Genomic DNA, 20,575 nt, shown 5'->3' with positions numbered 1-20,575 from the left:
TGTTGATTTATAAACCTTTTAATCCATTTACTCTGCCAACCCCCCCAGCTCTACGTAGAAACTCCTATTTCTGTTAAACTCTACTTTGATGCCACTGTCCATCAGGTGTGGCAAAGATGTCTGCAATAAATCCAAGTGGTCTTCCTCTCTCAGTTTAAACACGGTGTGTTTGTTTGTTTGGTTTGAAACTGTAATTGAGGGTAGAGAATCACTGCTGATGCTGTTATCAGACATTGCCTCAAACAGTGTAAGCTGGTTTGAATCATGAAACCACATTGAGGGACTTTGATATACAATAGTTCCTAGCGGGGATTATAAAGCCATTTTTTCCCTCGCAGATGGATCCATATGATGATGTGCGTGCTCTCCATTTCTTTGTTGTTGTTTTATTTTTTTGGCTCTGTCTCGTCTCTTTATTCCCCGCTTTCACTCCGTATCTTTCCAAAGTAGAGCAACTTAGTCATTTTTAAAGAGCAAAAAGTGTGGAAGCAGCTTGTTTTACTAATGATCACGCTTGTTTCAATTCAACATAGCCCCACTTGCTTTTGGGAAATACCTATTCTTTAATATTTAATGCAGCATCAAACCTTAGGATTTAGGTATGCTTCTCTGTGGGCACCCATCCCTGTTTTTTCGATCATAATAATGATAAATTATAGAGGGAGTAGCATCAATATATGCAGTTTTAACCACTGAAGATCAAGAATAGCTTCATTGTACCATATTTGTTAAGGGAATAAAGGAGGGCAATGTCTGTGTAGGCCGAAGCAAGATTTTGAACAGGTGCATTGGCAGGTTTGTACATTTGTTTATTAAGAAACAAGGGGTGAACCGAGATTACCTGTGAGACCAATTAGCTCTGTTCGATTTGGAATCTAAGGGAAGAGCAGCGGCAGTGTTGGAGTGCAGGGGGAGCAGGGTGGAGTTGTCAGGGAGGCAGAGAGTGTGAAATGTCTGGTGGAGACCCAAAGCCCTTCATTAGCCACTGATCCCTGTCTGCTGAGTGAGGAGCAGTCATGGGCATCACAGCTCCCTTTTAGTTCCCCCAAAAAGAGTGGGGTGAGGGGGTGGAGGGTAGCTCCCCCATCCCCTGCAATTTAGCCCTTTGCCATTCATGCAAATTGGGTCCTGACATCTGCAACAGCCTGCCTCCTTTCTTTCATACATCTTTATTCCATCTCTTTTCTTTGGGTCTTTTTTTCCCCTACTCAAATAAAGCCCTCCTTTAGATGGCACAGCCTTGTCTCTTTTAATACGTAGTCCACATCTGTGTAAAAAGACGCACTTTTCTGTGTGTTCAGATACACACATATGTATATGTATAATAATATTAGAGAGATATTAGATATTATGAGATGCTGGAGGTAATATCAAGATCTCAGGGTAAACAGGCTAAAAGTCCCAATTTATGATGTAATAAGAAAATTGTTGTTGCAGGTAGAAGGTTAATTGTACCAACAGTTAGTTCAGTCTAAAGCCTTGGATAATGTGCAGACTTTGTGCACCCAGTGCTAAATTTTAGGTTCTTGGCAGATGATAATCTTGTGAAAAGATCAAGAGAGTTCTAGGCGGTGACTCTGGAGAAAAGGCAGTAACCAGGCAGCCTGCCCCCCCCCCCTTCCTCTCTCTTGCTTCTGGACGAACTACTCTTCTTTGGCTCCAGGGGAGAAGCTGAAAGAGGAGGGTGGCTTTGCTCCAGCCCTTATTTTGGGTTAAAAGGTAAAATAGCCTAACTGGTTGTTAAAAACAAGTTCTACCTCCAACCCTCCACCTTCAACCCCTCCCCTGTCTTTCCTCGCTGCTCTCTCCACTTCAACCTCACCCTCTATGGTAGGGATGTGCACAGTGGGGTCAACATTGTGACTGTGAGAGGAGAGAGGCCTTGTATCGGTGGAGAGGCGATAGTTATCTCCAGCATTCCAGGGATGACAGAGAGATATCTGCCTGATGGCAGGGTTAGGGGGCTTAGAGAAGGGGCGGAGAAGGGAGGGAGGAGAGGAGGTACAGGAGTTGTTGAGCAACTACCCCCAACCTCCCTCCTTCCTTCCCTCCCTTGCCTTTCTTACTGCCTGACTGCCTCGCTTCCCCACACGTAGAAAAAACCCATCTAATTAGAAGCTCTTATTCCACTTCATTTAAGGGAACACTTAATGATGTGTTTTTGGAGGGAGACAACTACACATTACTTCTCATGCAAAAGGAACCACTCAGTCGTAGCACTCAGGATGCAGATACAGCTGTGTTTGAGATGGAGGTTTGTCCTCATTTCTCTGGGGTGTCATGGCTATTGGAGTAGATAGGAAAATCTCGTAGTCTTTTTTTTCTCCTTCACCTTTAGCCAGTGTCCTGGTGGTAAGAGGTGGTAGCAAAGAGGAGGAGGTGGGTAGTGACATGTGAGTTTGGCGGGGAGACTTGCTGAAGGAGAGAGTTTGTTGTAATTGCTCTGACAGGTTTTAGGGCTGTTAATGACTCCGGCCTGAGCGCTACCAATTTGTCAGCATGCTTGCTGTTTACTAAGCTGTTGTTTTATGGTCCAGTGCAAGGGGCTGCTGCTTGTTTAAGCACAGATCAGGAAATAATCAGCGTAAAACACTGGCTGCAGTGGTGCAGCCACACTAAAACAGTTCTCTTTAGAGCCCTCATCTACTGTATGGTTTTGAATGAGCGCAGTAAACCATATGGTGTGGTCGCACGAACACACACAAACACACTGATGGGTTACTTACTATTAGAAATTGGACACTCAAGTGCGTGTTTTATCATTAAAGGGATTATGTTCTACTCGTTAACGCTTGTCCGTGTTGTATGTTCCATGAGTGTGAAGCATATTGCTAGCATGCGGTTATAGCCAGAGGACCTGTAATCCCCAGTCAGCACAGAGCAACAGAGGGCTGGCCATTCCACTAGTGTGAATAGAGCCGGTACGTGTTTGTGTATGTGTGTATGGGAGAGAGATTGTGTGTGCGTCAAGAGCATGTGGTCCCAGAGCCGGCAAAGACCCCTTCGTAAATCCAGAGTAAATAAAAGGGGTAACCAGACGGACAAAAGAGGAGCCCCCACTGCTTCTCTCATTCGCTGCCATTTGGGGGGGACTGAATGTGCTAAACGGCGCTTATGTTGGCTGAAAAGTTGAGGAGAAAAAGAGGGAAAAGGGAGGCTCTAAATCCCCCTCTTCTTTTCTCTTCATTCTCTGCGGCCAAAGCCTGCAGGGCTAGAGGTGGTGTAAGAGAAGGGTGTTGGAGGGAGGGTTGGAGGGCCCGGTCACTATGGTGTGATAAGGTAGAGACGGCCAAGGGAGCTCCTGGTACAACAAACCTCTTAGCTTCTGTTCTCCGTCTACTCCTCTTTTCCTTCGAACTTTCCTCCTGAGTTTCTCTCTTCCCCTCATTTGGGTGAGCTTGGGTGAACATGCCTGACTAGTTTGGGCTGACAGGGGGCTTGGGGGGTCCGTTGTAATTAGTCACTTTAACCACAGCTTCCATAAGCCACTGCCTCTACACTCTTGCTTCATTACCCTGAAACAAATGCCGGGGCCTCCCAGTGCAAAATCACTGCACAGCCTTTAGAATAATACACACAAACATCTGAAGCTTGTCTAGCAGCTTTTCAGGAGGTGTATTAATAGTATAGGGACCAATAAGTCTGGAGTGGTATTCGATAACTAACCATGACTGGGTTTGAATGTTTTTCAACTATTGACACGTCATTATTCATTCATGCACAGGTTTATTGGAATGGAAGCAGCAAAGGGGAGTGTATTCTTGCTTGATGGAGCCGCTGTATGTGTTACTCATGGTCATATCCATAATACTTCCAGGGCTGACTAGACCTTAGTGGCTCCCTGAGGGGCAGGGTGCCTCCTAGACATGAAGCATGATCTACGGCGTCATTACGACTCCCCTGAATTGCCCCCCTACTCTCAGCAGAGACTGTAGGACACTTTGTGCTAAACCAGTTCTTTGTAAATGAAATCCTGCAGCGACCCTGAATGTGCCAACATTAGATAAGCAGAGTTGCAGTGTGTTTACAGTCCTATCCCGAGCCGTTAATGAGCTCAGCCCTGAGACCAATTTACTCACAGGGAGATATATCTGAATGCATTTTTAATAACCACCCACTGGTGATGAGAGAGGGAATGCATGTGAGCGAATGCGCTCTTGGACTTGTGCTTGTTTGTTTGCTAGTGTTTTCATTCACTCTCTCACCCTCATTCCATCTGGTCATTGTCTTCGATCTTGTGCCCGATTACACCGTCTTTGTTTTTTTTTCGGTGGATATGAAAATATGCACAAACTTTCATTGCAAGGACTTTACGTCAAGATATTGATAGAGTGGGTGAGGGACAAGGAGAGGGGAGCAAAGAGAGAGGGAAGACAGAAAGAGAGTGGGGAGAGTGGGAGAACGGAGGTGGAGGTGTGGAGGTGGGAGGGGGGGTCTGTCTTTTTTCCGTCTCCAAGGGCGCTGCTTTTCCAAAAGTGCCTGGGGCTACACTCCAGCACCTCGGCTCCCCTAGGCCTTTCGGCTGCCTCCTAATAGCCAACCCCCATCTGTGTCACATGGCCAGATGATGGGACGCTTCCCCCTGCTCTGCCCTGCACTTTTTTTTTTTCTTTCCCCCGTTTTTTTTTCAGAGTGCACATCCACACAGGTTAGAATGGCAGAGTTGCCAGGGAACAGTCAGAAGCCATTAGCGTTTGGGACAATTTGCCCTGCAGCGTTCCTTCTCTCGCTCATAAGAAAGGAGTGGGGGTGGATGCAAAGCACCAGCTCTCCTTTAGATGTAATGAGGTTGTGCAAGTTGGGTCTTCTTTATTCTTTTTCTGCTCCTTCTTCTTTTCTTCCTCCTGCTTCTTCTTGTTCCTCTCTGTTCTTTCTTTGTTTCTATCTCCTCACATTCTGTCCACACTTGATTTTCCTTTGTTCTTTCAATGCACGCATGTTTGCGTGTGTGCAGTAAGTCAAAAACAACTATTAATACTGTACGCAAAATTCATGCTCGAGTGCCACATGATCTGCGCACGACAGTATCCATGCGCACGTGAGAGAAAGACAGAGGAAGAGAGGAGCTGAAAGCCTTGGAGTCTTGTTTCACCCTTGCGGGCTAGGGCAGGAGGCAGTGAGCATGCTGGGTAATGAAGTGACAGGTCAGTCTGTAAATACGCATGGGTCGCTCTGGCCCTGGCCAGGGGGGAGGCTATCGCATTGCAGTGAAAATGGAAACGTCAATAAAATTAATCTGCCAGCCTTTTGGCCACTGTGTGGTTCCATTGGATGAGCCTGACTGCTCACAGCAGGAGAGGGATTTGGAGACTAGCTCGAAAATCAACACAAAACCTAGCGGCACACAAACAAACAACCAAACTGTGTATCAACATTATTCAGTGAAGCTCAAAAGCTGAGAAACAAGAGGAGGGTGGTTAAAATTCACAGCTCACTAGTTGTGTTGTTATTGAAGTTTGGAAGCAAACTGGTGGAGTTAGTCTTGACTTCCGTCTGGGTCACATTTCTCAGGAAACCCCTCACAGTCAGGGTAGGGCCATGGCCAGGCCAAAGTTTATTGTTTTAGGCTTTCCTGAACAAGGATTCGTACTTAGCCTGGGATTTACGGCATTTGCCACTAATGAATGCCCATTCTACAATTACAACACCCCCAAGTCTGTGTCCCCGTTCCCATATGTCCGTCAGAAAGGCTGTTGCTTCTCTAACTTCACACAGCGAGCGCAAAGTCGGCACTCCTCTGTTTTCCTCTTTCGTGTGGCTCTGCACTAATGATGTGGAAGGAAAACACTGTGCACCGAAAGAAAAGAAAGACAGAGAGAGAGAGAACAAAAAAGAGAGAGAAAAACAAGGGGGAGGAAAAAGAAAGTGGGGAAAGTAGTTTAGAAGTGAGGGCTCCTGCTGTCCTTGTATTCTTCATTTATTTTGCATTTGATTACGCCACCAGTCGGATCCTTTTTCTTTCCCCCTTTTCTGTGTTATTAGTTCAAATATTTATGCGAGATTAAGGCTTGTATAGGTGGTTGTGATTGATGCCTCCCCAAAAACAGGAGGACATGCGAGTCTGAATTTTGAGAACGTCAGGGTCCTTCTCTGCCTTAGTGGAGGAGTTTTTCAGATACATAATTTAGATGCCCTCAAGGAAGGCTTTCAAGGCATTTGTGCCCGGGGGCAAGAAAAAATAACTATGACTGTTAAAAGTAAATCATTTTTGCTAATGCACAATTAATGCCGGGGAAGAGGAACAAGAAAAAGGCAAGGGACAAAGATGGAAACTTCGATTTAAAAGAGAAATCGTGCCTGGATATGTGCATGTTTTCCTCTTGAAATCAAATGCTGACGGACATTAATGCAGGCGAAGCCGCCGCTGGCCTGTCATGCTAATCTTGTGGCGGAATGGGGAGGGGTTGCTGCAAAGGGAAGGGAAAGGGAGAAGAGGGCTAAGAGAGTCGGGGTTTGGGGTGGGGTGGGTTGGGGGGGTAGAAGCAGACGAGTCCATTATGTGCATCGAAGTGCAACAATGAACCACCCCAAATCACATCCCTACTTTATGCGTCTCAACTGGATGCCAGGAATTATCAACGCCTTTGAGTTTTGTTTGGATTCGAGCATGTGTCTGTGCACGCAACATGAACACACGAATGTCTCCGTATTACTGTATATGTCTGCATAACTCCCTGTCCCCTTTGGCTGTCTTTTAAAAGATGAAAAAATTGCTCTACATTATGTCAAGCATTCAAATTTAATTGAATTAATTATTACGTTAATAGTTCAGGACCCTTCACATCCTTTGTTTAATGAATTCGAAAAACTCCCTTCAGGAAGATGATATAGGGCACCCAGAGCAACATCTCCAAGATCTTTTATTCCATCCTCTGGCATCTATTAAATAAATGACTTTTTATTAGATATTAGTTAATGTGTCTGTTTTATTGTCTTTATTTCATGTGTTCTAAGCACATGTCTCTGAAGGCAAGAACAAGTTTCCAAGAGTGCACAATAAGGGTCTCTATTCTATTCTATTCTATTCTATTCTATTCTATTCTATTCTATTCCAGCCTCTCCTGTTCACGAAGGCTCTTTGCTCCTTTTTGCCATCTTGTTCCATTTTTTCTTTCCTCCTCCTACTGTAAAACTGGAATGAGGAGCCTAGTATTTCAGCGTCCAAGCATAACATTGGAGTCATTAACCCCTATTCCCCTCTCCCGTGCTCTGGGGTATAGAACAACTCTGCTAGGCCTCTTCGTAAACCCCTCACTCTCTGTACAGGCCTTCATCTAAGGCCACCTAAATCCCTCTAGCTCCATATCCTAACTACACAACACTGGCTTTGCTGCAGCGATTCTTCCGGGCCTCACTACAGTGCTTTTGAATTATTTCGTACATATCTGTGGTATTTGTCCATTTATCCATCTTGTATGAACCTTTAACTCAGCTTTCACTCTGTACTGAGAATTTTTCGATCAGTGTTTTTTTGTTCTGAGTCAATGGTGTGGTCTGGGATGTTATTTAACCCTGGGTTTGGTTTCCGTCTAGGAGATGGCTTAGACAACAGCGTTGCATCGCCTGGCACAGGGGATGACGATGACCCAGACAAGGATAAGAAGAGGCAGAAAAAGCGTGGCATTTTCCCCAAGGTGGCCACTAACATCATGAGGGCGTGGCTGTTCCAGCATCTCACGGTAAGCGCAAGTCATTTATTTTTTTGAGAGATACACACCTATGAAAACAGTCCAGGTAGAAACACACACATTCCAAACATGCTCAAGCACACACACACACACACACACACACACACACACACCTGTCACACGGTCGTTACTGAGGGAGTGAGTGACGGCAGCGCTGTGATGCTCAACTGTCAGCCACCTGTCAGAGGGACACAGTGACCAGGTCAATCTAATCAGTTTGGACTGTTTACTCTGCTCAGCACACTCTTAGTAAGAAGGAGACGGCCCGACAATCCCTGACATTTACTCCAATATGAGATGCACTGTTTGCTTGGCCTGAAGAAGACTGTTTTTCTGCAGCAGATTAAGAGTCAGTGGTGAAGGATTGTTAGTGTAAATGGGTGTACAGAATTACACTGATAACCTTACATCATATTTTTGTTATTTTTTTACAATAATAGATGGCTATGGGTATAAATATGTGAACCTACAGCTATGTCATGTTTTTTTTTTTATTGGAAAGGGCACGATCTCTTGATCGGTTTCACATTTTAAAATCTGGTCAACGTGGTGATATTATCTTATATATGATACATGCTTATATACAGTGTTTCTCCTCCATAGCTGAGAGGAAATTGTTTGTTTTCCCAACAGTTCAGTCAGACAACTCATTCACTTCACTGAGCACAAGCATGCTACATGGCTTGGATTAAATATTTAAACACACTTGGTAAAACGACGAAAACGTAGCTGTTTTCTGTATGTGTCAGTTTGCTTTGTCTGTGTGTGTCAACTTCTGAGGGGATGGACCACATGTCCCCCCCCACCCTCACTAATGTCAGGACATTATCAGAACATCAGGCTGTATTGATTTTGCAACGCAGGTCAGATTTCAGGAGGAGGTGGCCACGCCAGGACACATAAGCTGCTCTCTGAGCACGTGGCTCTCTGGCCCAGAGATGGAGGGACAATGTAGGGGGGGGGAGTAAAAGAAAGGAGAGCGAGAGAGAGAGAAAGTACGAGAGACTTAGTTTAGAGCATCAACCCAAATCAGCCACACATTTAAGAGGGTCAGGTGCCCCCTATGCACCCTGTACCCCCCCCTTTACCAGCGTCCTCTGCCTTCCCAAAGCCCCTGTACCCTGATTACCTAACCAAAAGCCCAAGTAATGTGTGGCCAGCAAATACGGCCTAATTGAAAGGGCTGTAAATCCATTACATATTGGTCAGGGATAATCAGGAGTGCTTTAATCACTTTTATCTATTCAGAAGCAGTGAAGCTGCAACAGCAAAGCCCTGAGCCTTGCAGGCCTTAGCGGCTCCACCACGCCAGTCTGCATGCTTATTATTCTCATCATTATCAAAATGACTTCACAGCTGTTCACAGCTCCATCGCTCCCTGACTGGAGACCTCTCACCAAACCATACAGGCTTCATTCAAAAGCCTGACCTGTATGGTTTCATTTAAAAATTCTAACAGCTTTTTTTCATTTTTCACATATTAGAGCATAAAACACAACATGTTTTATTGAGAAATTTACTGTATATTTATGTATACATGCACAAAATACAGGAACACACACCTTGTTAGACTAAAAATGTCGGCGTCTTTCCTCACACGGCTTCAGCGCTCCCTTCTGCAAATGATGTAGAAAGACAGAATGACACATACAGAGCTTTCAGAAGAGTCGCCACCAATTTTCTTTAGAATTGTTTTAAAATTGAATTGAAAGAGTGGAAACGAGGGGGCGAAAAAAAAAAAGAAGCCCACTGTTGGGCCCAGGCACATTTCTTAGCGAGCGGGTTAATTCAGACAGAGCCGAGCTTTCAAGGCCCTCTCTTTTTCTCTGTCCCTCTCTCCTTGTAGATGTTCTCTCCAATCTTTATTTGTTTCTTTTGTGTAAGGCTCTGGCCAGTCTTGTACAAATAATAATCCCTCCCTTTTAACCTGCCTTCATTTCTCTACTGAGGAAGAGGACTAATTGAATTATCCCCCTTCTCTTCTCACCATCCAATTCTCCCACCCATAAACTCTCTCTCTCTCTCTCCCTCTCTCTCTCATACACACACACACACACACACACATCATCATCATCACACACTCACACCCATTAGCCATTCTCCTTTCTTTTAATTTGTTAAGCAAATGTATTTGCCATTGCTGGATGCGTTTGTGCAAGGGTGAATTCTTGGGGACTTTGGCCCCTGAATGGCCTATAGCGGCATTCTGCCATTCATGCATTCATTAACTGAGGGGTGAGGAGTGAAAGGAGCGGCCTTGTATTTTCTCAAACTGCGGGGCCAGCATGGAGCTCCTCTTCCATGAGCCACGGGGGTCTCTCTACATATGTTCTCAACATCCAGCCATTGTCACATCCTCTGAAAAGCTCAAAAGGACAGGACCCCCCTTCACACACAGAAAAACAACACAGGCCAATAGTAACAACTGTTGGCTTTTGGATTCAGTATAACAAAATTGCCCTCTCCCTCTCCCCTCCCATCCTCCCTTGCTTTACTCTGACCTCACACTCTCTTGGGAGAAATCACAAGATGGTTTTCTTCATGACAGTCGCATATAGAAAGTAACCTCATTTTCAACTCTTATACCATCAATCATGCTGTGCCAACATTCCAGCGGAGGAGGGAAAAATACAGTTTTTGGCGCCGTAAAGAAAATCTCACAAAATATGCAGAAGTTCCACAATTACACTGGCTGTGATAACCCTCACCTCTTTTATGTCGAACCCATATACACATGCACCACAGAGCACGTGAGCTGGCAACCTTAAATGCCCCATATGTAATTGGCAAACGGCTGGACAGATCAGCTGGTGTTAGCTGGCAGAAGAGGGTCAGACCGTGTCTCCACTCCCTTTTTCTATCCTCCCTCCCACTCTTTCTCTCTTTCTCTCTCTCTCTCTCTCTCTCTCTCTAATACCTCCCCTCCCTCTCCATGAGTTTCTGGATGTCTTCCAGCCACATTAGGGGAAGGAAAATCCCAGACTGTTGGTATAAGCTTTTCAATACTACAGGGAGATTATGTTATCAGAAAGGTAAACTTCACTGTTAGGGGTAAAATGTTCTATTGCACTTCAAAAGCACGGACTACAAAATCCACTAGAGGAAGTGGGAGGGGCGTGGAAGGATAGGTAGATAGAGGAAATGTAGGATAGATAGAAGAAGAGAAGTGGAAAGGCAGAGAGAAATCGAGAGGCTTTTTTTTTTTTTCTTATAGTTGCACAAGGTGATGCCCTTTTGTTGGGCAAAAGCAAACTCTAAAATCTACAATTAGCCCCCTGGCGCCCCTGGCCTTCCTTCCCTCTCACCCCCTGCTAGCCCCCTGCTAGCTCTTACTCACCCCTGTAAAGACAAGGGTCGGCCTCGCAATGAAAACAGGAAGCACTCAAATCCAAAGATACCACTCTAGGCTCTGGCCTTGTCTTTTGACTAGTGTAAACCCTCAAACACCTATGAAAATAAATAAGGGACCTTAGGAGCAAACCGGGCCAGTTGAGAGTTTGCACACACGTGTCTATGTGTTAGCTGGAAGGTGGGAGGGAGGAATGGAGTGAGAGAGGGGGTCGAGGGGGGAGAGTGGTCAGTCAGATCAGTAAGTAGGTAGCCCTCTCAAGCATCAAGCATCTCAGGTTTTGTGCCGGGCCACCCTTTGGCCTGGGTGTTTGGGGGAAATTCTGTTAAGCTGCTAAGCCAGGTGTATTGGTCCCCTGGGCTCCTTGAAAGGGAAGTGATATATCCCTTGGTCATTTGGAAAGTCCTTGGATTGTAAGAAGTAGAGCTGTGTGTTCAGATGAGACACATGATTAGCTGGCACCATATAGTGATTAGCACAATACATTATTGTCTTTTATCCTTTCAAGTATAACATGTGAGTATTGGCACATGCACTTCGTTTTTTTGACTGATTGTGCACTTCTTGTAAACGAGAAGGAACGCTCACAGCGGAGCTCCAAAGATTCCCTGTTAATATACAGGCGTTAATCAGAGTGAGGAGACATCACACTTTGTGAGGAGATGAGTGCATTGTGCTGCAAACATCATTAGACACTAGTGACAGTGGCTACCACCCCCCCGCCAATCCCAACCCAACATAGCATTAGTCTCCATGACAACAGGGTGTCATCGCCAGGTCGAGCCCTCCTAGCTGCTCTCTCGACCGCCCTTTATAGATGCACATAAAAAGAACCAGCTAGGGTCATTCACGAGACATGGGCGCAGGCAAGGCCAAACCGTGGCAACGGATGTTTGTCCCATACGATAAACAAGTGTACAAGTCCATCCCTCTAAAAAGAGAGGGCATGTTGTTTGAGCAGACTAAACAGTGAGCTCTGTAGTATCCCCAGTTTTGTTTAAGCTCCTCTAGTCCTTCTAATCCTTGTGTGTTGTTCCAGTACAAGCAGCATTTAACTGGTGGAGACGCACATCTGCAAACAGTTTGAAATACCCAAGCCGTTTCTCCTTTTACACTAAACTGCTGAGAGCTGTTTATTCCATATTTGCTGATGCCCAGTTTATCTCTTCGGTACACATGGCACACTATGTTTTTTTGATCCATGGTTAGTTAGCTCATTTACTTATCGGTGGAATTACATTGTTGCTTTGTTTAAATTTTACATGTGCTTGTGTTTTAAAAGAACAGAAATTAACTTTCTGAAGACAGAAATATGATAAAGTAGCAAGTTTAGGCTGTGTGTCGGTGACGCACATTGAAAATCTGTTTGCTTTTCACCTCCTTAGGTTGTTGTGTGAGTTTGGATGAAGAGAGGGTGGAGACAAAAGGCGAAGGAGGCGAAGGAGTGTGTGTGTGGGGAGGGTTTAGGGGTAAGAGCAAGGGTGAGGAGGGGGTAAAGAGGGGGCTCCTAAGGGTCACAGAGGTGGAAGCCTGGAGGAGGCCCACACACTAATCTGTCATGTGCTCGTTTGCCTCGGAGCCCAAAAGTCAGCTCTCCAGTCACCCGTAGCAACCCAGGCGACAGTTTGGTTCACTGCCACTGCCCAAATGTGGGACTATCAGTGGGAGACACAGGGAAAAAGAGTCATCACATTACTTTTGTGACAATACCCATTGCTTTGTGTGTTTACAAAACAGATGTTAGTGACAATATGACAGCATAGTTTAGTGATGTTTAGCACAGGAGTCATTGAAAGTCATTGATAATGACTTGCTCAGGAGAGCTTTGGGGGGTGTGTGGAGGTTTGGTGCCGAGCTATTGTCTAGCCACTGTGTTCTTACGTTGGCTGCTCAGCGACCCTGGAAAACAGAGACACAAGCCACCCCAGTCTGCCATCTGTTCTTCCACAGCCGGGCTACCACACAAGGGCCACCACAGCGTGGACAGACACTAACAGGGAAAGACACTCAAACAAATAGTACAGCGAAAACATATAGATGAAAGTCTTTATTTCACGCAGGAATCTCACCTTCGTGTGTCAAAACTCATCAACAAATCAGGCCTGCATGTCAACAAGATGCTTTTTTTGTAGAAGGAGAACACAGAATGAAAGTTTAGACGGGGGGATCCAGTGACTTCCCATTTTCACAGGCTGTATAATTATATGACGGGCCGCTTCAACTTTGCCATTTCACCGAAGAGCAGCTTTGCAGTAATTTCCCAGCGTTACCGTGTCATAGCTCTGTTTACAGTGTGCTTTGGCATAGTTGGTAGCCTTTCCAGAGGTTTAGTGCTGCATTAGAATGTAATAAGCCCTAATTTGTTTCATGCTCCGACATCAGACCTTTACACTTTGCCCCCTAATCCAGATCTGTCATACTTCCACTTCAAAGCCAACTAACCCCATGTGGAATCCACAGACATATAAAGCATAGCACATTAACCTTGGGTACACTATGCAATGTGTGTTTGTGGGAAAAGAGCAGACATGTTTTTTTTTTTTTTTTACTTTAAATTCCCACAGGCTTGCTTATTCTCAAAATGAGCATCATGTTATTGTGCATGCGGACATGTAGCGATTCCTGCATAATCCCAACACTTCTCCTCCCTCTACCTCATGTTTCCTCCCTCCCTCTTAATTTTCAGTCCTGCTGTTTGCATCTTAATGCAGGTTGTTTAATGAAGTAGCAGAAATGAGTGCTTTCGCTAAGGGACTGTTTACGACATGTTCCCACTGCATGGAGGTGATTAAGCTGTGTGAAACTCCACAGTGTTTGCCAAATAGAAAGGGGGAGAAAAAAAAAAAAGAAGAGCAACCCGCAACATATCCTCCAGTAAGACAACAGCAAGTGAAAAACAAAGGAGGAGAGTGTTCCTCCGAAATGTTATGCAATGTGTGTTTAAAAAAAAAAAAAAAAAAATTAAATGAGGCTTTACAACAGGGGTGTCCTCATAGAAGACCGGGAGCACAGCATGGGTTTGACCGGCCCCTGCAGAGGTGAGCGCACATGCCATGACCGCAGCAGAGTACAAACAGGGTTAAGCCTGTGGAGGGCAGTCAGATTTATAAACTCACAGCTCTGAACAGTGAGAGACTCCTCCAAGAACACACATGCACAAAGCTGAGGAGACTTCTTTTAAGGCCTTATGCTCCACTGAGAATAGGCCCCGGGCTGGTTTCCCTGCCTTACAGCAGCGCAATCCTGCTGTAGTCATAACACAGATCCCTTGGCAAAGACCTGGCTGAGCTGACTCTGTAAGAAATAAGGCTGAATGACGTCATGTGTAATAAGGGACCCTGCAAGGTAGTCTGTGATAGTATACATGCCCCCGGTGGAAAAGCAGGGTTATTAAGATGGTAGCAGCTGATTCTGTGCCGCTTTCCCTTTTCTACACGTTTGGGGTTATCTTACTCATAACAAAATGTATAAGAGGATTTTGGTTTCACATCTTAGAGCTAGTTTCCTTAAATTACCCCTTACCCTTCCAGGGGTACCGCCCTGCAGGCTAGCCTCATCCCCCCACGGTTGATTGCGGGGTTGTGGCAAGAGCTGCTAGAATGGTGGCTGCTGCGTGCTGGGGACCATGGAGGCCAATGAGATTCTGCTGCAGGCCTCCAAGCTGGCCCAGCAGTGCTTTGATATTCATCTCACACCAAGAGAAGAAAATGCAAAAGGGAAAAGGAGCAGCACAAGCGTGGAAACAGCAAACCAGGCTAAAGAAGGGATGGAGGCACTGAGTAGAAATCAAAAACAGACCTTGTGTTTCGCTGTTTGGTTTGTCATGGGACCCTGGCTGCACCAAATCCCACTCCTGCCATTTTGTGTGATTTTTCTCCCCTCCCTTCCTACTCCCCTCAAATGCATGCTTTTGTTTTGCCCGGCGCTCAGTCCAGGGGCAGGCAGTGGGATTCCTGCACAGTGGGGTCCTTATAACTGGGAGCCATGTCTCTTGTTCTCACCTCTTCCCCCCACTTCCTCACCTTTTCATTTTTTTCCCCACTGATATCCTCTCCCGTTCCCCCTCTGAACATATGGACTGGTTTTTTAAGAGAGAGCCTAGTCCACATCAAAGACCGAGGCTGAGCGGGTCAATTTGTTGCTCCTTTCCCCGACTCTTCCCCCTCCACCTAGCCTCAGTGGACCTTCCCTGCACCGCAGTCATTTACCCAGAATGCTCCATTGCTCAAGCAGTTCTGCCTAGCATATATATATATATATGTTGAGCCATGTGTTGTTGCTGTCTGTTCTCCATATAGAGTAGACCTCATTCACTTCAAACCTCTGACATTCTCTGCAGCCACATCCCCTTAAAATCATGTGAGACTACATAAATGAGCACGCGTGATAGATAGCAACCCCGTGAATCAAAAAATAGCTGTACCAGAAGAAAAAGTAGATGGATAGAGGAAGAAGAGAACAAAAGAAAAAATAAATATATATAAATCCAAATCCAGGCAGAGCAGATCTTGGCTCCAGATGTGAATCTCTCTGAATATTGATCATGGGGAAAGCTAGTCCCCCGTATCCCCGGGGCTGCAGCGAATGACACACAAAGCACCTCTCTAAAGCCCATAAACCAGCTTGTACAATTATTTAGATAAAGAGGGCGACAACAGCAACATATGCCTCCCAAACCAGAACCTCCTCCTTTGCTCTCATCCTCCTACTACCACTCCTGCTCCTCCTGTTCCTCCTTTTCATCCAGCATGAAGATGAAGAAATTAAAAAGGGGGCAAATGTGTAATTAGCCACACATTTCTGAATCCTCCTTAATGTTCATTACTGAAACCAGGGGCAATTACAAGTTCAAAGGGGTTTAGGGCACCAGCAGCCCGCATAATCAGTCACAAATTAAGCACAGCTCATTTGTCACAGCACAGCACGCACACTTGTATGTGCACGCAGAAACACACATACATGCATACTGTCAGAGTTGAGTCATAGACAGGCTGACAGGCATCAATTTCCATACAGGCACAAATCTCAGTTACCCCAAGGCACCGGGTTAGGTTGCCCAATCCTCTTATGCTCTGATGCTTTGTTTTCACTAGACAACAGCAAACACCACTGACACCTTCACCTTAACTTGCTCGACATACACTGTATCCAACTTGGACTCATCCTCTTATAGGTGTCCTGTTTACTCTTACAATCCCCGCCACCACCTGTTCCGTCCTGTCTCCATATTACAGCTTTTTTTAAACCTGTGTCTGTCTCCTCCCACCTGGCTGCGTCTCCGCAACACGTGACGGTGTGTGTTTCATGTCTGTCCCCGGAGGTGTATCTCGGTTACCTCTGGGGCCAGGTCACAATGGCTAATCCTGTCTTCAGGTGGCTGTTTAGCACACTGAGAGGAGAGCTCGCAGAACCGGAGGTGAGCTCCGGTTACAGGACTCCCTGACCAGGGGTCAACTCCGACACTGTCATAGTACACACACCCATGCACACACAGGGACACACATCCTGGCAGAAAACGCTTGCGCATGCATGCACACTTAGACCAAAGTTTTCACACACAAACACTGTCACTCAAACACATTGAGCCTGCTTATCTATCCCAGGTGTCTCAGCCTTCATCTCGCTTCCCTTGTTCTTTTTTATCTGCCTACTGTACTACTCCTCTTCTAGTCTTTCTCTGTCTTCTCTCATTCCCAGATCAGTCAGACTCTTGTTCACATTAGGATTCCCTGATATGATCTCCATGAAGGCTTGCTCTAGTGGCCATGCGTTGCCTGTCCTACCCGGCACCCTCATTGTTTAAGCTGCTCTCACATGGGGACACAGTCAGGTCTCCGGTGAATTGAATGGAGCCCTATCATGTGTGGCTCAGCATACTGGGAGAGAGAACTCATTTTTCACTGGGGGAACGACATTCATCTCGGCAGCCAAATGCTGGCTGTTTCATTAAGTAGCCCATCCAGGCAGACAGATGTGTTCACCACACAGCCATGTTTGCCTATGCAAGAGCGTGTATTAACCCACAATCCTTTGGGGGAGATTAATAGGCTACCAGCCCCTTTCCATTGATTATCTCCATGCCATTTTCCCCTCCTTTCCTTGGCTAGATATTAAAAACTAATGAAGCCTATTGAAAACGGGAACCGCGAGGCTCTTCACGGATCATTTTAGGTTATTTGGACTCAAACAGAGAGGGATCTCTTTAAGGCACAGTTTGAGTCGAATTAAGAAAATAAATGTGGAGAGCAGTGTTGAAGAAACAAGAAAAAAGAAGGAGAGGGAGTTGAGAGTGTGACTGTAAAAAGATGTGTGTTTAAGAAAAGACAACTCGACTCTGACACATGGAGCGGAGACACGGCAGATGTTAGCAATTCCAGAGCATAGCAAAGCATTCCTAGTGTTGGAACCACGTCCTAATTGCCATAATGGAGGTGGTAAGCGCTGACAGTAATGGAGTTGTGGGGATCCATCCCCAGCAACCTGAATTAGGGGCCACTTGGCAGATCCACTTCAAGATGGCCTGTGTTTTTTTGCCGAGATCCCCCTTGTTTCCACTGTTCTGCAGACTTCTCTTTTTTTTCTTGCTTTTTTTCCCGAGAGAATTGTTCTGTAGCATCACAAACTTCTCCCCTAACGCGGTGTCAGACGTAGGGCGGTCAAGGGTTGTGATTGGCAGTGTGAGCAGAGAGAAGGCGGTGTGCGAGATAGATTGGTCAGAGAGACCTGGACGGAGAGTGAGCAAAGAGTTAAAAGCGTCCATGTGATGGGCTCACCTCTGCACCAGGCCTGGTGAAAGGCGGCGGGGTGCTGTCGGGGAAAATGACTTCCTGAGACATTACCATCAATCACCAGACAGGTCAGGCCCCCCAATCCCGCCATCAGGATGGAGGAGAGGAGAGGGGGATGGGGCAGGAGGATTAGACTAGAGGGAATGAAGACTGAGTTAAGGCTTGTTGGGGAACAGACTATTAACAATCTCTTTTTCTCACTGTTTTATGTCTTTCTTCTTTCCTCTGCCTATCTGTCTCCCCGTGTCTTTCTCTCTTTCTATTTTCCGGTCTTCCATAAAACGGCTACACAGGCATTCAGGAACGTCCCCTGCTGGTCAGAGTCCTCTCCTCGGCTCAATTGCATCATTAATTATTCCACAGGCAGTGGGCTAGAAGCAAATCTAAAGAGAGGGAAGGAAATAGAGAGGGAGCAAGAGTTAGATGGGGAGATGGGGGGGACAGCTGTCTAACACCCCCAGTTGGTCTTGCTTTCACTCTCTTTCTGTCTCTTTCTCTTTCTGTAAATGAAGGATGGGAGAGGGGAGGGGCTTGGGTTACCTCAGTGAGCGGTTGTGTTACATTCCTGAGAAGGGAAGGGGTAGGGGGGGGGGTGGTTCAACGAGTTGTTGAAAAGAACACAGACGCTTGTCAACAGCCTTCGAGCCGGGGAGCCATCGTGCCTTGCTTTAGGCCCGGAGGTCAATGACCCTCTGTTGCACCCAGATAGAGTGAGGTAGAGAGAGAGAGAGAGAGAGAGAGAACCACCAAAAGCTACAGCAGATCACCATACGGTACATGTCACTGCTTGTCTGTGGCAGAGGTCAGTCAAAAGCCTCAAAAATCTCTAAATCCTTCTCTTTCTCTCTTCACCCATAAAACACTGTACGTGAGCAGTGGCTGAGTGACTGTGGATTAGCTTCATCCAAAGCGCCAGTAGAGTAGAAGGAAGAGGGGAGACAGACAGAGAGAGAGAGAGAGAGAGAGAGAGAGAGAGAGAACGAGCAAGCGCTGGCAGTCATGGCAAAATGGCCCATTAGATTTAAGGAGTAAAAGTTCATCAGCTTTATTAATGGGAAGGTATATAAATGAAGTATGAATTACCTGACTTTTATGGAGTGGCGAGAGTGAAACTGGAGTGTCTTATGATATAATGTTTTAGTGAGCTGTTCTGAGCGCTCTGATGAACAGGCTGCAGAGAGAAGGAGAGGAGAGAAAGAGTGCAGAGAGAGAGAGAAAGAGTGGAGAGAGAGAGAGAGAGAGAGAGAGACTGAAGTGTGCTGGGGTCCCCTGAGTCCAGTGGCTGGAAGGTTGCCTGATTGTTGCTAACATGCGTAGCTGATCGGGTTAGCCTGGAGACAGGGACGTTTGTAGCTTCCAGGCTTATTCTTTGCGTGTCATTAGCCAGCATAGTAAAAAAAAAAAAAAAATTGCCGGCATGAAAAAAAAAAAAAAGGTCAGCCACATTTCTGATTTTGCCACTCTTCTGCACATGTGCATGCAAACGGGAGCGTGCAGCCACACTCCAACATGCCTGCAGATGCACGTGCACGAGTACGTCTCTAAACGAGCACGCGTGCACACATACAGTGCACGCATGCAAGTACAAGGACACACACACAGCAGTGTACAGCCACACACACACACACACACACATATGCTCCCCACCATCCTGTAATAAGCGGTAAGCTGAGCTAGCTGATGGTCATCCTCCCATGGGGCTGCTGGGTGGCTGCCAACTTCCTGCCTGCTTTGTCAGTGGATAAAGCCCCTAACAAACGAGAGGGCTGTAGCTAGGCAGGCCAGCCAGGTCAAAGGTCACCTCGGCCCCCGGGCAGGATTGAGCCTAAGAGCACTACAAGAAGAGAAGAGGGAGAGGATGGAAGAATGCACTTAAAGATTGGCTGCTATTAACCAGGCCTAAAAGCCATATCCCTGCCTTAACACTCCTTCTCTTCTCTTCTCTTCTCTTCTCTTCTCTTCTCTTCTCTTCTCTTCTCTTCTCTTCTCTTTCTCCCCTCTTCTCTTTGGCGGCACTTCACAAAGACATTTTAACTCCCGTCACATGTCGACTCTGCTTTGAGGAACATTAAGAAAGTGAAAGATCCTGAGGGCATTTGTCAGTCCACACAGCACCGTGCAGCCAGCCGCCCCTGGGTGTTGAGCAATGACAGGAGATATCTCCTTGACTCATACACCCCTAGATGAAAGGAGAGCTCAGAAGATGTGCATTTCTGAAAATGGTATTCGGTAAAAGAGAACAGACACAACAGGTAGGGACGGGGTGGTGACTGATCAGGGCTTGGTTGGCTTTGTTCCATGGAAGTACTTGTGATCTCAGATGAATGCACCTATGGATACCATCAGCTATGCTCCTCCGTCTCACTGACAGGGACATGATCTGAAGTGTCTGTCTGTCATGGGCCTAAGAGCTTCTCTCGCAGAGGATACAGGAAAAGGGAGTCAGTGGAGGAGATGAGAGAAAATCTTTCTTTCCACCCCAGCTGTCCATTCAGAGGGAGAGAAAATTTGACATGGTTGACTTGAACACATTTAGCATCATTAGCAAACAGGAAGTGTCCCCTGCAGCTGTTTTTTGGCGGGGGAGGGGGCTGTTCCTGTCTGCACTGTAATGGACAAATGTTACCCACCATGTTTGCCTTTGATTTTTTTGACCCGAAAACAAAAATTGACATTACAAATGTCCTATGATATCTTCCAAATTGGCTTGACATTCCATAGCTGGCCCCAGGGGTTTCTTGTTTGTCCTC

The 20,575-nt window shown here is 46.1% G+C and overlaps 1 protein-coding gene across 8 annotated transcripts in view; it reads left to right on the top strand.

Moving 5' to 3' along the window:
* Positions 1 to 20,575, top strand: part of meis2a (Meis homeobox 2a) — an 80,796-nt gene that overhangs the window by 26,708 nt on the left and 33,513 nt on the right. For 7 of the 8 annotated variants that reach the window (XM_027275128.1, XM_027275131.1, XM_027275130.1 and 4 more), the window contains exon 8: positions 7,534 to 7,679. In XM_027275128.1, coding sequence (XP_027130929.1) covers positions 7,534 to 7,679 — 146 coding nt within the window. The remainder of the gene's footprint in view (positions 1 to 7,533; positions 7,680 to 20,575) is intronic. The other variant, XM_027275129.1, reaches the window with a different exon arrangement.

Source organism: Larimichthys crocea, chromosome XXIV, assembly GCF_000972845.2.
Source record: "Larimichthys crocea isolate SSNF chromosome XXIV, L_crocea_2.0, whole genome shotgun sequence".
NCBI lineage: Eukaryota > Metazoa > Chordata > Actinopteri > Sciaenidae > Larimichthys > Larimichthys crocea.
Note: the sequence above shows the minus strand (reverse complement) of the source record. Positions and strands in the feature narration are given on the sequence as shown.